Source organism: Zeus faber, assembly GCF_960531495.2.
Source record: "Zeus faber genome assembly, chromosome: 19".
In the NCBI taxonomy this organism is placed as follows: Eukaryota; Metazoa; Chordata; class Actinopteri; order Zeiformes; family Zeidae; genus Zeus; species Zeus faber.
This window is the reverse complement of record NC_137206.1, coordinates 10,472,411-10,487,815: the sequence shown is the minus strand read 5'-3', so window position 1 is coordinate 10,487,815 and position 15,405 is coordinate 10,472,411. Positions and strand designations below refer to the sequence as shown.

General features: G+C 46.3%; 1 protein-coding gene across 1 annotated transcript; it reads right to left on the bottom strand.

Annotated features, from left to right (window-relative positions):
• Positions 1–4,068: 4,068 nt before the first annotated feature.
• eef1e1 (eukaryotic translation elongation factor 1 epsilon 1) lies at positions 4,069–14,589 on the bottom strand. Its single transcript, XM_080019879.1, has 4 exons — positions 14,458–14,589; positions 12,435–12,629; positions 7,278–7,373; positions 4,069–5,976 (listed from the first exon to the last, which is right to left on the bottom strand). Exons 1-4 carry the CDS (start codon positions 14,539–14,541, stop codon positions 5,833–5,835), a joined length of 519 nt encoding a protein of 172 aa, XP_079876005.1. The 5' UTR covers positions 14,542–14,589; the 3' UTR covers positions 4,069–5,832.
• Between the last annotated feature and the right edge of the window lie 816 nt (positions 14,590–15,405).

Here is a 15,405-nt window from a genome sequence, read left to right as displayed (position 1 = left end):
TCTATGCAAATGAGCCGGTGAAGTATGCAAATTAGAAAACTGTTGCTGTTTTTATTTATTTATTTATTCCAGGGAGGTCAAATTACAGGATATGACTGAGGGCAATGATCCCCGCACGCACGCACGCACACACACACACACAATTTCTCTCTAGTCTTTGACCGCCTACGACCCCCGCCACCACCGCCATCAACACCCACAATCCCCCCCCCCCCACACAGCACTCTCTAAGCTTATTTCAATTGCCATCCTCCCTGGGCAGTAATTTCCCTGTTATATTTTTAAATTCTTTCTTGTTCTTTTTTTTTTTGAAGTACCACCATCTCCACCCCACACCCTCCACCCTCTCCCCCTCCCACCACCCACCCGCCCACCCCTCCCTGTCACAGGGGCTTCAGCTGCAATTACTTTTAGTATCACTTCTCGGTGAGAAGTCAACTCCCCTCGAGGCTTCCTATCAGAACCGATTACTGCAGCTGGGTGGGGGGGGTGGTGAGGAAGAGGGTGGTGGGGGAGTTAAGTGGCGTGACCTGTGGGTTTGTTGGGAGGGGGGTGAAGCAAGGGCGGAATAAACAGCAACAGAGAAGTTGGTAAAGGCCTAAGATTGCGTTGGACGCAGTTGGGTGTGATGGGGTTGGGTTTGACGCACTCCCTGACGCCTCGTCGTCGCCATGCGTCCGCCAGTGTTCTGTTTCCCGCGGCGCCGGAGAGGCCGACGCCTTCCGCAACCCGTCCGCTCGCTCGCTCATTTTCTTGGGAAACTTCGGCCGCAGTTTCATCGCTCGAATAAATCTCCAGCCACTGCCCGCGCGACATCACCCCCGTCCCCGTCCCGTACGTCCCCCGCTGCAATGGAGGGATGACCCGATCACATGAAGAGAACCTGTGCGGTGCAGCTGAGCCAGATAGTGCAGAAGGGGCGAGGAGCGACGGAGGTGGTTAATTCAAGGAACAGTCTGTCATCTGTGCGCGGTAGCATGTGCAAACGAGCGTGAGCGTGTGTTAGTGTATGTGTGTGAGAGAGAGCGACTTGCAGTGCAATCTCATTGCCCCGGGTCACACACATGTACTTAAGTACTTATGTGCTGCAACAGCCACCCATCTCGCTGATTGATGAGGTGAGTGACTGCATCTCGTAAAACTCTGCACACCTGGGACCCCCGCCCCGCCCCCTGCCGTGCGAGCCTCACACCTGAGAGGTTGGAGGGAGGGAGAGAAAAAGTGCGAGAGAGAGAGAGAGAGAGAGAGAGAGAGAGAGAGAGAGAGAGAGAGAGAGAGAGAGAGAGAGAGAGAGAGAGAGAGAGAGAGAGAGAGAGAGAGAGAGAAAATAGGACTCTCACAAACACCAGATTTCGCTGCATATTTTGCATTCCCCGAAGCCTTCTCCGTCAAAATAAGCTCTTGTTATCGTCAATGCAGGTCGTTGACGAGTTAGAGGATCGGATCTCTGATGGTGAACTTTTCACTTTTTCCAACAATAAAAACCTGAGGACAGTTCCGAGAACGCACGCCACCAGAAATGCAAACTTCCATCCCCGGCAAAGAAAAGTGATGGATTCAAAGCAAAAGGTCCCCCGCTCGGCTTTTTTCCAAGTGCAACCCGTCTGAAGACACCGCGGCGTGGCGACGGCAAAGAGTAAACGAACATGGCCCCCGCGTCACGCCCCCGCAGCCCGGCCCCCCCGCGCGCCTATGTAATTGCAATTGACAATCAGATGCCATGTTTATAGGCGCATGGTGCGACTGTCACAAACTGTGAAGCGGCGATGAGGCGGGGGCCTGTCACAAGGGCTTACGGCACACTAACGCCGTCCTCGTCTCGTCGCCGCGCGGCCTTGATTGTTCCGTCGAATCAGTCAGCGGGCGAGGGAGATCCCCGCTTGTGCCAGATGCAGTCTCTCTCTCTCTCTGCCTTCCATCTCGTTAACAAGGTTTAATGAACGGCGGTTGTTGTTGGTGGTGGTGGTGGTGGTGGTCGCGTGTCAGTGTCTGACCTTGAACGAGGCCGCTCCGTTTACAGGACTCATTTAACCCGGGCTTTTACAGGTGTCAGTCCGCAGGAAAGTTGCCGCTCGTTGGCGACGTAAAACAAAACAATGGCACCGGCGTGGGGTCGGCAGGACCGAGATGCTGTTGGTGCGTCTTTGGTTTGGCTTCACAAACGGCCAACCCCAGTGAAATTCATCCCACCGGGCGACGGACGCGAGGCCTACAACTGAAGAGGGCTTAGAGGAAAAAGTGCATTCCACGTCCCAACGTGCCGACTCCCTGACGGCGTCGTTTTTCGAGCTTTGTAGTCCGCGGTGAGCCTCAGCGTTTGAACCCGGAGCGCGCCGTCGTTTATTAAAGAGCCAGTCAGCAGAGGTGTTGTTTTCACCGCCAACAAGTCCTTCGGGGCTTCTCTTCTCAGCTCCCCGTTGCCCTCTGCCCTCCCTCGCTAAGTCGACCCCTTCGGGCCGTGGTGCGGTGAGAGGGGAGGCTTTGTGACGGTCGGGGGGCTGGATCTGCGGGGAGAGCTCAACAGGAGGCGGAGAAAGGGGTCGAATCATCGAAATCCCGGGGACGAACTCTTGACTCTCCGACCTCTCCCTCAACGGGAGGTTGGGCAAATTGCGCTCCCGTTTGGCCCCGGTGTCGGAACCCTTGCGCGGTTTTCGATCCGCGCTCACTTTTGGATGACCAACCCCGTGGGGGGGTTCTTATCTTTCGAAGGAGGGGCGCGGGTCACCGTCTTAATTGGTGCGCGTCTTCGGGATCACCTGCTGCGGTCTCCGTCTCAGGGCGCGGCCTCGACTGCTTTACGGTGTGATCAAGAAGAAACCCCCGACTGCGAGACCCGGCTACTCCACCGTATTAAGATTGCCGACACAGTCAGTAAGTTTAACGTGAAAGAAGTCATTCGGAGACGGCCGGAGTCATTATGCACACATTCCAGTTTGGAGTGTTTCCTGGGGCCTTTTGTGGACGTTGTGTGGATAGGCCTATCAAAACTTTTCAAGGCCCCGGTCATCAATGCCATATCGACAACCACTTCTAATCTCAAAAGGAGCCCCGAACATTTCCCATAAGAGCCGATTTTTTTTTTTCTTACACAATTAACAGCTTTAATCAATCGATTTAGGGATCAAAATCGTTTTTCCCAAGGGTAGAAATCAAAGCAGCGATGCCAGAATGACATGACTATGCTGTACTGTAACATAGGATATCATAGTACATAGCCATTGAAATTATATTGATGGATATCATTTTTCAGTGGCATTGTCTGTCATAAAAACGAGATTGTCATAAGAAACATGACTGTATAATCTAAATGAGGATTAGAAGACATGACATAGAATATATCCCAACATTGAGTATGACATTTCTGGGACTGTTTAGCCCCAACACCTCCAATTACTGCATACTAGCTCAACGTAATCAATTGTTGGAAATACATTTGAATTCACAGGCAGATAATACGCACGTATGAATATTGCCTCTTTTTTTTTTTACTGGACAATCAAATTGCTACCCAACACATCCATGCCGCTAAGTAAATGGTCATCAACACTTTTTAACCAATTAATATTTTTTTATGGCGGTGGGGTTCATGGAACTGCCCTTAATATTTGTTAAACTTTTGCCATCCAGCGTGAAGGGCTTGTTTTGCACCACAGCACACCATGTGAATCCTGAGCACGTTCTCCTGGCACGACTTCTGTAGGCCCTTCAAAGTTTAATCGTTTACACTTCCCAAATAAGCAGAACTGTCGGTTGCTGCGTCGCCCTTTGAATCCATGTTCTGACAAAACAGCCGCTAAACCGCAAGGACAAGGGCTTCTTTAACAGCAGACCACATCATTATCTCCCTTATCCAGTCACAAGGCTCGCTCAAATGACTGCAAGCTACCACACACCCCACCCTGCCCACCCCCACCCCCTCTCCCCACAACTTGACACTTTCCGCTAACGCACAGCGTATCTCTGAGGCATTTATTCAACAGTATCGAGCGTCTTTGGGCTGTTTGTTCAAATTCTTAGGGGGGCTTTGAGGGGGAAACAGTAAATAATTGGCAGAGAGGTCAGGGGTCACACGACACCGGCAATTTACGTTTCCCTTTCCTTTATTGGCACAGGATGACCCGAAAAAAAAAAAAAGTGACACTTCGCAACGAACGCACAGCGGCGTCCGGGGGTAACAGACAAGACAAGAGAACGCCGGAACAAAGAGGTGTTGAAACATACAGGGAAGCATTAAATTGAGATAAAAAAACAAATTCATGCCTGACATAACGAGTTAATATCTGGACAGCTCCTCACCACATGCCAATTATTCCATTTCCACATGCATTGATAAAAGTTCTCCGTTCATCATTACCTTTTTAAGTCAGACATTAACGCCGTCTGGGCAACTTCCCTCCCTGCTAATGGCCAACAGTCAGTCAGCCGCAGCCCTTCGGAGGCTTGGATTGACGTTCACGTGTCACAAAAAGGATCCCTCGGCCCCTGGGTGCTCTTTGTTTGTCCGTCCTCTCTCGCTCTCTCTCTCTCTCCACCAAGTTCCCCCTGTAGACAAGGGGTTGAAATGACACACAGTGGCTGACTGTCCCCCAGGGGCCCGGGTTCTGGCCTTGGCTGGCTGGGTCTGTGTGGCAGCTGGTGAGCCCGCTGCCCTCGATCTGGCCTGCAGCATCAACAGCGGTGGTGGGCCCGATTGGAGACTCTCTCTGATCCCCGACGCTCACTACTCACTGCTGCCCACACAGCTGGTGGTGCCGAACAGAAGAGGAAACGTAACGAGAGGAGGGCAGGAAAAAAAAAAAAAAATCTGAAAAATAAAAAAAGGCTGCAAAAAGTGCTATTTCTCCATTTACAGTGAACGGGAGATGTGTAGTTAAAACCAAAACAACCGGATATCTTGGCAAGGAAGGAAGGTGTAACGCACGTTAAGAGATGGAGGGCAATCGAGGGAGGGCTACTGGATTTAAGGGCCCGTGTTGGGTTACCATTTTGAACCAAAATGTCCAGATCATGTTGGACGGCGATGCAAGTGCGTCCCACTTGGCAAAACCCATCGATGCAGCACATCGGATTTCTGTACCTGGGACACACTCCAACGTTACAAAAACACATTTGTTTGACCGCTCGATAAGTTCTTTATAAGCTAATGGAACGCTATGAATTCTATGAGCAAAAGACCTTCAATTCCAGGGACCTGGTTTAAAAAAAACAAGAATAAAATATTAAACCACACCAAACAAACGACTTCCGTGTATATATTAACCCTGAGCCGTTGATAAATAATACTTTTCATAGCGTTTCCACATTTCCCCTTCTATCCATAGTGTACAGCCCCAGCAGCCTCGTAATAGAAAAATAACCAAAGGAATCAAAACAAACACATAAAGGCACCACAGCTCCTGTGACAGAGACAAGACACACACACACTTCAGATTCCAAGTCTTGTAAAACCGAACAAGGCTCCATATGCGCCGTTCCCTCACCTTTTAGACACGTAGAATGAGATTTTAAAAATGGAGGGGGAGGTTGGACCTGAGTGGAAACGCGTTAGGTCAGTTTAACCGCCTGGTTGGTACAATGATATCTCAAGCAAACCAAGGACACAAACCAACATATAACATCTGAAGTGGTTTTACGTCTCAAATCAAAGTCAGTTTGGTAGGTGGTTAAGAAACAGGAACGGGTCGGGTGACGCTGGGCGGCGGTGAGAAAGGCTTAGATCTGAGGGGGGGGGGGGGGCTAAGACGTCTCAGTCCCGGGTTCCGCGAAGACAGGTCTTCCGGTGGGACTTGCTTTGAGTCAGGTTGCGTCGGGTGGGGTGGGTGGGGCTTCTCAGTGGTGTCCACCGGTGTAGATTCTGTTCCTGAGGACGACCACGGGGGGCAGATGGTGCCGCACGCCGGGGTAGTGCTGGATGTGGTCGAACCACCTCGTCACGTTCACATACTTCTCTTTCTCCTGGACGGCCAACTCCACCTGGGGGGGGGGGGTGGTGGTGGAGATGTTTAGCTGATTTTTAGGAAGCATTTACAGAAACTAGCTTGACAAAAGCTATGATTTGATTTCTATTTAGTGTCAACACCATTGTTAATCCAGTAGTCAACAGCGTTCATTTTAGGTATTTTACAATGCATATCAATTCTAAAAGTTGTGTTAGCAACGCCAATACACACGTGGCACAAGATCAATAACGTTAGCTCTTTTTTTTTTTGCTTCAAACTCAGGATTCATTCCTCTGGATCTGACCCACATGCAGATAGGAACACAGCAGCTCTGCAACTCTTACGGTGGCAAAGGGCAGCTGAGGATTCGCAAATGATTTTAGTTGCAGTAGTGATCACTGTCTACAGGGACAAATAATTAAGAAATAAGATTGGTGGGCTAAACTACTTGCAAGGGTTATTCCGATAGAGCTATAAAAAAATTATTAAATCAAAGGCTTTATTTTGCAGATTGCACAGCAACACGGTGTCTGAGTATTATTACTTTTAATCACCCTGTAACGTCGATCTGCTATACAGACAGGACTCCCCCCCGGAGCCATCCCTGTGTCAGTGGGACTCAGTGTTTGTGCTGTGCTGTTTACCATAAATTGAACATCGGGACGGGCTGTGGTTAAGGGTTAGGCTCGCTGAACTCTCGTCCCCGAGGTTAAAACCACACTGATAGGAAACCGAAGTGACTCCGTTCTGCCTGGTGGCGACCATGCATCTCCGCCGCGACCGCTGACATCTCGGCATGTGATCCCTCCCTTGTCACAGTCGGCCCCCCGCCCATCGCCCACTTATCTCCCGCTCGTCACAGGTTCTGCGTGGGCTGCTCCGGTTCGGAAGCCGTAACAAACCCCCTTGTCCATGGTCAGGGGGGACACAGGCTGCACTCTGTGCCACATCACTCAGCTCTTTCAGGAGGAGTGGGTACGTGTTTATTAGCCGTGTCTATTACCAAGTTGTTCTTGGTGCCCTTTAGCCATATGACTGGTCTAATTGTGTGCACTGCGCTGAGACAAATTGCGCATTAATGGTGTGGTCTGATTGAAGTGGGCCAAAATGCGGGATGGATGGATGGATGGGTGGATGGACGGAGGGAAGTTGAAGGTGGAGGGAGCACTAACATTGGAGCCCGATTTACCCACTTGAACCAGGTTACGCAATCACACTGACCACCTTAAGAAGAAGTCAATATCCAAAAACACTTTAGTGAGTAAGGGAAAGTTTGTAACGAGGCGTCGATGTGCCGACTACAAGAACACAGGCAGGAAAAGGAGGGAAACTCACAACCAGTGGGTGAATTCCGTAGTACATGAGTGCGTCGGCCAAGGTAAACTGGTTGCCCACTAGGTAGACCTTGTCCTGCAGATAAAGGTTCAGTTCCTGTGGGGGACAACATGAAGGAAAGGGTTAAGGATACGAAACCACCAAAACCAAATCATGGTATAGCCTGTACACTTCCTAAAACTGTTTGTGGCCTTGCACAGTTTTGTTCATTGACAGAGCAAAAATGAAATCAATTGGGGAAAAACCTCCCGTTGAAGGATTAATAATAAAGTAATGCATGGGCCAAAGCAGGTGTTCTTCCAGACACGGTTAGGAAATTCATTCAATTGGAGTCAAATATAGTTTATATCTGCAAATGTGAATAACCAATTTCATATGAAAAACAAACAACAAAAAAACATTTTGATTCAGAGAAAAAAAGGAGGTAATAATTAAAAAGCTAACAAACAGTTTATACTTTTTTTTTTTTTTTTTTTTTTTTTTTTTAAACAAACTACATGCTTAATGGGAGACAAACAAAAAGCACGAGAAGGGCTTAGTTAACCTATATATCTGAGGGTGCGTGAGGCACACATAAGTTTGGATCCACCCTTGCGTGTGTGTGTGTGTGTGTGTTGTGCTATGCGGACAGGAATAATATGTGACCTGAGGGGGTATGGCATCTCTCCCCATGACTGGCCACTTAGCACAGATGCCATACAAAATGGGCAATTTGTTTTTCCCCACTACCAAATGACTATAGCACTCGCCTGTGAATCTAATGAGGCTGTCCTAAAGAAAAGCAGCATGATGTGTGTTCTTCAGTCTGCACGCGCATGTGCGTTTGTTTGTGTGTGTGTGTGTGTGTGTGTGTGTGTTTGTAAGGAAGTGCTGGTCCCAGGGGAAGGGACCATCTTTAGCACTTGTACATTGTGCAAGGGGTGCACTCGGCGCACACGGAGCATCTTGGGGGCAAATGGAGTTATTGTGCGGCAAGAGTGGGTGATGCCAAGCAAGGCATGAAGGCAGCAGACTTCCTCCCTTCCACAATCAGATCCTTACCGTCGTTAGCCTACAGCTACGGAGCTGATGCCCAGTCGAGCAAGGACGGAGAGGCAACTCTGCTGCCTAACCAAGCTCACACAACTCCAAACCTGGGTTCCTCCCTCCTTAACGACGACCCCGAACCCCCCCCCCCCCCCGCTAAAAGGACCAGCATGAAGTTGAGAGAATATAACAAAATTCTTTAAAAGTTCCAGGCTAGGCTCTTTCACAAGCCCAAACGGATGATGAAGCTTCTCTCACAAGACTAAAGTTGATTGCGGGCGGTTCACATGCCAGGGAAACACAGATCCACTTCTCCGTTAAGAGCTCGCAAGAGGGGATGTGAATGGATTTAAATGAAGGTGTAACGCTTCAGCAGCTGATAGGGAACTGGACTTATTATTCCTACAACTTCTCCTCCTCTTTGGCTTGTTTATCAAAACATACATTTTCATCAAGGAAGTAAAGACAAAAAAAAAAAAAAAAAAAAAAAGACCCCAAAAAAGCCTTGAAAGACAGCAGGGAGAGAGGCGAAATACAAAAAATAAAAATAAAAACCAAGAAAGTTTTGATGTCTTTTTTTTTTTTTTTTAAACGACAAAACTTTTGGTTTAGACTTCAATATGGTCCGAGGGTACGTTTCTTTTGTGCCCAACGTGAGATGTCGTTCAGCGCGAGCTTGGAACAAATAACTCTGCGGCTGTTGACAGTTTGTATTCCCGTCTAAATTAATGGGAAGTGACGGTTGTGGCTGAAAGAGAAACGCTAAGGACACAACTGGAACCAGCAGGACAGGGCGAAGGGGGGCGACAGGCACCAGGGCTCAGGGCGATTTGCTCCTTTAAGTGGCACCATTAAAATATTTAGAGGACCTGTCCGGATAACATTCCACAAAACAGCGTGACTGCTCGGCACAGCGGCGCGTCACGTGCCGGAAAAGCACGCGTGTTTGTAGCGACAAACGCGCTCGAGTGGGAGCGCCTAGCGCTGACGAGACGGCGCTGACAGGCGACACGCATGCAGCGGACCAGCGGTACAGCAACGAATTTCACACCGACTGGTGTCCGACACATTAACGGCCTTTTACTGGAGTGCACGTCACTGAAGGGCCAAACATCAGTGTGTATCGCAGTCACTCGTACCTTAACGAGACACACGCTCTAAGTGTGGCCGAAAGGAGGGAAGAGATTTGGCACCCCTCAAAGGCATCTTGTAGTTTCTTGAGAAGCTCAGATGAGTGTGTTATCAATAGGCCTGTCACGATAACTCATTTTATTGGACGATATATTGTTATATTGTAATCTTCCAGAAATAATTGTGATAAACTAAATTGTCATTTTAAGACAATTTTTTGTGACTGATATGATAATATAATGCTATAAAAATCTAAGCACACATTTTAAATAAAAATGAACTTTTAATGATTTTGAATATTTAGAGACTGATGTGAAAAAAATATTGAATTATCCTCAATAAAACATAAACTAAATAAAAGCACCACCACACCTGGTTTACTGTGTGTGAGCGTGCTGCCTGAGCCCCGCCCATGGTGAAATGGCGACACAGAGCGGACCGAAGCAGCGCGACCAAAAATGACAGAGAAATTATGGATTGAAAAACACATTTATGTCTCTGATTTTTTTACACCTAAATACAGATTTGTAGATTGTATTATTTGTTGAAATTTTTCCATTTGTATTTATTGCATTATATGTATTTGTGAATTGTGACATTATTCCTTCCATAACGTGTTTTTATGAACTTTGAAACGTACAACATTTCGGCTACATTACATCATTTAGCTGGCACTTTTGTTCAAAGCCATTTCCAAACATGTTTTTCCATAAGTTTAAGTATAAGTAGATTACTTATGGATATAAAAAAACAGATTGACGTCACAAGCAGCAGCAAGCAGCAAGTCATTTTGATCGTAAATTTTCCTCCTGACTTGAACGCAGCACTGGTCTGAGTACCAGTGGCAGAGAGTCCACCGCGGACTCTAGCGTAGATAAAACTCAGTCAGGGACTGTGATCATAGTCACTGTGACAACTCCAAAAGATAAGAGGAAGATCGCGATTTCAGAGGGTTCTTTTTCTCCAAGGAACTATTTTGTTTATTTCATTTTGATACTTGGGAGATGCTCCCAGGCTCTGTGAAAAAAAAAAAAACACTTAGGCGCTGCGCTCAAGTCTTCTAATGGTATGGAAAACACTGTTGTTTATTCTGGCATCATTTTGGCTAAAATGGTGGTGACATTCTTATGTAAAACCAAAACATGCATGTAAACACAACGGGCAATTATCGAGGTCAGAAAAATTGTCAAAGTCATATCCATATATCATATAAATCCATATAGTAGTTATCACGACAGGCCGAGTTATCAAATACAATCTTAATATATATATATAAAATATTAAATACCCAATTGTTAAATTTAAGTTCAATAAGACGTACGCATGATACCTTCTTCCTTTAAACATGGTAGTGAATGAAAAAATATGATTAGATCCGCCCCCAGGATTTAATTCCAATCAGTAACCAGTATGATGTTCAATTCTTCACGTTTATTAAGACCAACGGTTCAGAATGAAGTGAGTTACATTCAATTTTGTAGAGAAGTCTTCCCCTCTTAATACACATTGTACTTGTTTACTAGCAGATCTTGAACGCTCCAATATAGCGGAGGCGCAGAGGCATAGCAGCGACATTGGCAGTAATCACAGCTCATTGATGACATGTCGTAAAGTAGCAGCAAGGTATTGATTCACTTACCATGAACCAATCATTTCGCTTCAGAGTAAAGCACAGCACGCATCTGTCTTGTCTACCTTATTTTCACTGCAACCGGCTCACGGATCAACTACGTTCCCTTACACCACCAGTTGCATGTAGTCCATTTATAATATGGCAGACAAGAGGAAACGCGCAGAAGTGTCACTAAGTTTCATAAAATAAAGCATCAACATCAAAGCATTTATTGCAGCATCGTATAATCCTGTGAACATCCACGTTGCACATGGCAAGATAGAGAATATTTAGGGATGCCACGGCGAGGATTTTTACCCCACCGGTTATTAAACTCATGACCACACCGGTGTTACCGGTAAAAGGTGCAGGGCATGTAGTGTCCCCGTTATGCACGGGTGGTAATTAAGGATGGAAGGAGACAGGTCCCAATTTATACCTGATCTAAGGTCTTAGACTTCTCTCCTCTCGTGATGAACAAACTGTTCTGCAACTCTGTGGAGCGCAGAAGCAGCCACTCACACTTTTATAGTGTCCGACTAAGAATTGATAACACGCTTAGTATTTTACAAATGTTCTTTTTTATTTTTATTTTTTTTATTTTATGAACATCGGCACTGATATGTGAAAATGAACAAAAAAATAATCATTTGGTTTTATTTCTCTTAAAAAAAAAAAGAAGAAAAACACTCCTCGCTTAACGACCATTGGGAAATACGACCAGCTCTCTGACCAGTCTGTATTGTACGCTGCGTACAATACCACGGTGTCAAGCATCTCATCGTGCATCGTCGCTCTCAGTCTCAGCCCGGCGGTCAGTATTCACTACACTCGCCATCCCCATTACCGTGAAATAACACGGGTCCTCGCTTAACCAATTCGCTTAATGACGTGGTCCTAGGAACGGAACTCGGTCGCTTAGTGAGGAGTACCTGTAATGTAATTGGTGTACGCCCAAAATACTGTAAAACCTATTACCGTAGCAAACCTAGAATATTTATATTGTTTTCCATTAGATACAGGTTAACTCTACTCCAGAGAGCTACTGACAGAGAAACTCACAATGAAGGGGCAGTTTAATGCAGAGGTAAACTGATGTCAGCCATGAGCGATATGGCTCATTCTGAAGAGTTTCTATTCATTCTCAACAGTGAACAGCTTGTTCTTAACAATTTATAATTTACGGCAGATTACATCTGCTAAAAATTGAGGATATCTTCAGTGTTCAGATTTTTTTCATACCAAAATAACCTCAGAAGCCAAACCAGTATCCGGACAGTAGTGGATTCAACAAGCAGAATCAATGTCCAATCAAAATGACTCGCTGGTTGTAGAAGTACATGCCTGTGTATTTTATCAGATTTTCGACCTCAGATCTCACAATCTACCTTAAGAACCGTCTTCATTTCTTCTTTAGCGCATCTGTCCAATTTGGCCACTCTGTATTCCAGCCATTGACGCACCACGGCTCTGCTCTCCGCCGAGTCGCCCAAAAGCTGCGGGCGCTTGGCCTCGCTCGCCAAGTGGCTGGCGATGGTCACCAACCCCACCAGTGGACCGTTGTTGGTCTGTAACACGGGGACCTGAGACAGCAAAAGCAAGACGGAAATCTAGTATAATAAAAGTACATAGAGGGGACAATTTGCCTCCGCGTCTCATCTTATTCCATTTTCATTTTTACTAATTTAAAATCAGTTTGTCTTTCCTATATTTATGGATATATATAATATTGTAATTATTAGGGCTGCACGATTAATCGTAAAAAACAAACAAACACCATCTCTATCGTCATCTATGCAATCTCATTTCTAAATGACGCTTCGGATGTATTTGCATTTGGGTCAAATGGAGATCAGTTGCATTAAAACACTCCTACTCCCCTATGCATTCACGTTATGCTGCATTCAAGTGTTGACTTCTTTGCTTTGGAACAATCCCAGTTGCAATATAAATCAAACACATCAAACTAAAGGATTTTGTGTCTGTCAGAAGATTTTTAAAAGTAATAAACTTGAGTCCCAACTTTAATCACCCCCGGGCACAATAACACCACGTCCAAATCCTCCACCTGCTTCCAAGCTACAGGCTGCACCAAACAGCCTCCATGCAATAAATAAATAAATAAAATTTGCATAATTTTATATATATATATATTTTTTTATGTAAGCCATTTAAGTGCGATATTCCAGAGCAAACGGCTTCTACGCCTGCTCCGTCACTCTCCTCACAACTCAAGCAGACACTCGCAGTAGAGTCAGCTTGTTGCTTTCTCCGTGTAGATACGTAACATCCGCCTGTAATTTCCGTCGCACAGGAAGGCAAAAAACATGGATATGAATTATTTATAATAAATAAAAATATATTATATTTATTTAATTATTATTATTTGTAAACTATTTTAACTGGCACAAAAGGGTGAACAAATAAAAATACTTTAAGTGAGTTTTTATTTTCACTTTGTTCACTTGATTATATTGTACATCATGAAGAGTTTTTCAGGGATAGTTACTTGAGAAAAGGTTTTGTATTGTTTCTATTATTGCAGTTTTGCACAATAAATGTTCCTCAAATACCTCTGTACTATGTGAAATGTGTGCTAGCAATACAGTTCAGACTAGAGCAATAGCTGCCACGCAGTTGCCAGTTCTTCACCCCTTCAGGAGCATTTATATTTAAAAGTTAAGAAAAACGCTCCATAAATGTTTTTATTGAAAAACGAATAATAGGGGGAGAGAGCCATGATAATTTCTTAGGGTGACAAATCGTGATTCACATCTTAGCAAGAATCGCGCAGCGCTACTGTAGTAATTACCAATGTAATAAGTCAAATCACCCCGTGGCTTATTCGCCGTGTCAATACTATGTATAGATATCATTCATCATGTGCAGAAATATCCACGATATTCATACTTCTACCCAGTCATACTTGCATCCTGCCAAATGTGCCCTTATCACAGCCGTCTTAGTAATGTCTGTATCTGGTGCACAGAGGACAATGATGTATATTGTGTCGATAATATACATGTATACTAGTTATTTTGGAATTTGACCGTTGGACTGCCTTTTTCAGACGAGATCACACATGCCCCGTGGTATGTGAACGTTTGTAGACTGATTCAGCGTTAGCAGTGCTTGATGGAGTAAAACGGACTGATTTCGGGGGGACAGTAGCTTGTGAATGCGGCGCGACATCGTCTTAAAAAGGTAAAAACAGATTTAGTGAATGTAATGCAAACGTCGGTGGGCGGGGGCTAACACGCGGAAGCTAGCTTAATAGCGCGCCTTCGATTTAATATCTGGCGTCATTTAAACGTTTTTTTTGTTGTTGTTTTTTTTTTAAATCATTCGAGTAAAAAAAATGTCGCGGCATAAAAAAAATAAAATAATAATAAATCCCCTCAATCATTTCACCTTGTTGTCCCCCTGCGTGGAGTATTTGTTGGGCTTTTTCAGCCCTAGATACTTCTCCAGCGACGAGAGCTCCCTCAGCGCCATCTTGGAAAGTGTCGAACGCAGCGTTCTTCTTCTTCTTCCTCCTCCTCGTCTTCTTCCTCCTAGTCTTCTTCTTCTTCTGCGAGGTTTCTGTGCGGTTTGCACCCACGGCGTTGCGCCACCGCCACCTGCAGGTTTTATTCTAATCCAGCGCCCATTTGAATGAAAGCCGTTCTCTCCCCCCCCCCCCCCCCCCCCCCCCCCTCCACCTCCCGTCCAGCCGCCGCTAAGAAGCAACCACTAAACATAACCACGTCTCCCCTTCAACCGTCTCCACATTCCAACCAGCCTTCAACCTTTAACCCTCTAACCCGCCCCGTCTCCCAAAGTTGTAATTTATTGTCATTCCTGCGTGTCCGTAGCTGTCAACCCCCCCACCCCCACGGTTTCCCCCCCCCCGCGGGATTCTACCGCGTGTCCCCCCCCCCAATTCTTCCCCGCTTCACCGTGAACAATCCCGTCCGAACGCTTTGCGATGGCCGTCACGATGGTCAACTCCGTGTCGATTGCGGCGATCATTCTAACGCCACCAGCGTGGCAAACAGGTCGGCGGCGTAACACGTCCACGCGGCCGTTGCGTCCCCCCCCCCCCCCCACCGATCAAGCGCTACCGCTGTTTGCGTCCCACCGCCATCGAGCGCCGACTTCCCGCGACGGGCTCCGACAGGCCGCCGGGCCACGGTTTCGCCGAACCCTCCCGTCCACAGGCCGCCCGCGTCATCTCTCTCACGCCATTTGGGCTCCCGACTGACACTGATATCACTCAACGGAAACCCATTGAGAACGACGACCGTTTCTTCGCCGCCATAATGCGCCGGCCCATCAGATATCGATGAAGGTCAGTGAATGATCTCGAATAAATTGAGG

What these genes read in the sequence shown, in the direction of transcription:
- eef1e1 (XM_080019879.1), bottom strand. Translation starts at nt 14,541, where the DNA reads ATGGCGCTGAGGGAGCTCTCGTCGCTGGAGAAGTATCTAGGGCTGAAA. An exon ending in CCACGCAGGGGGACAACAAG is followed by an intron (nt 12,630 to 14,457) that starts GTGAAATGATTG and finishes TTGCTGTCTCAG; the next exon opens with GTCCCCGTGTTACAGACCAA. An exon ending in AAATGAAGACGGTTCTTAAG is followed by an intron (nt 7,374 to 12,434) that starts GTAGATTGTGAG and finishes TGTCCCCCACAG; the next exon opens with GAACTGAACCTTTATCTGCA.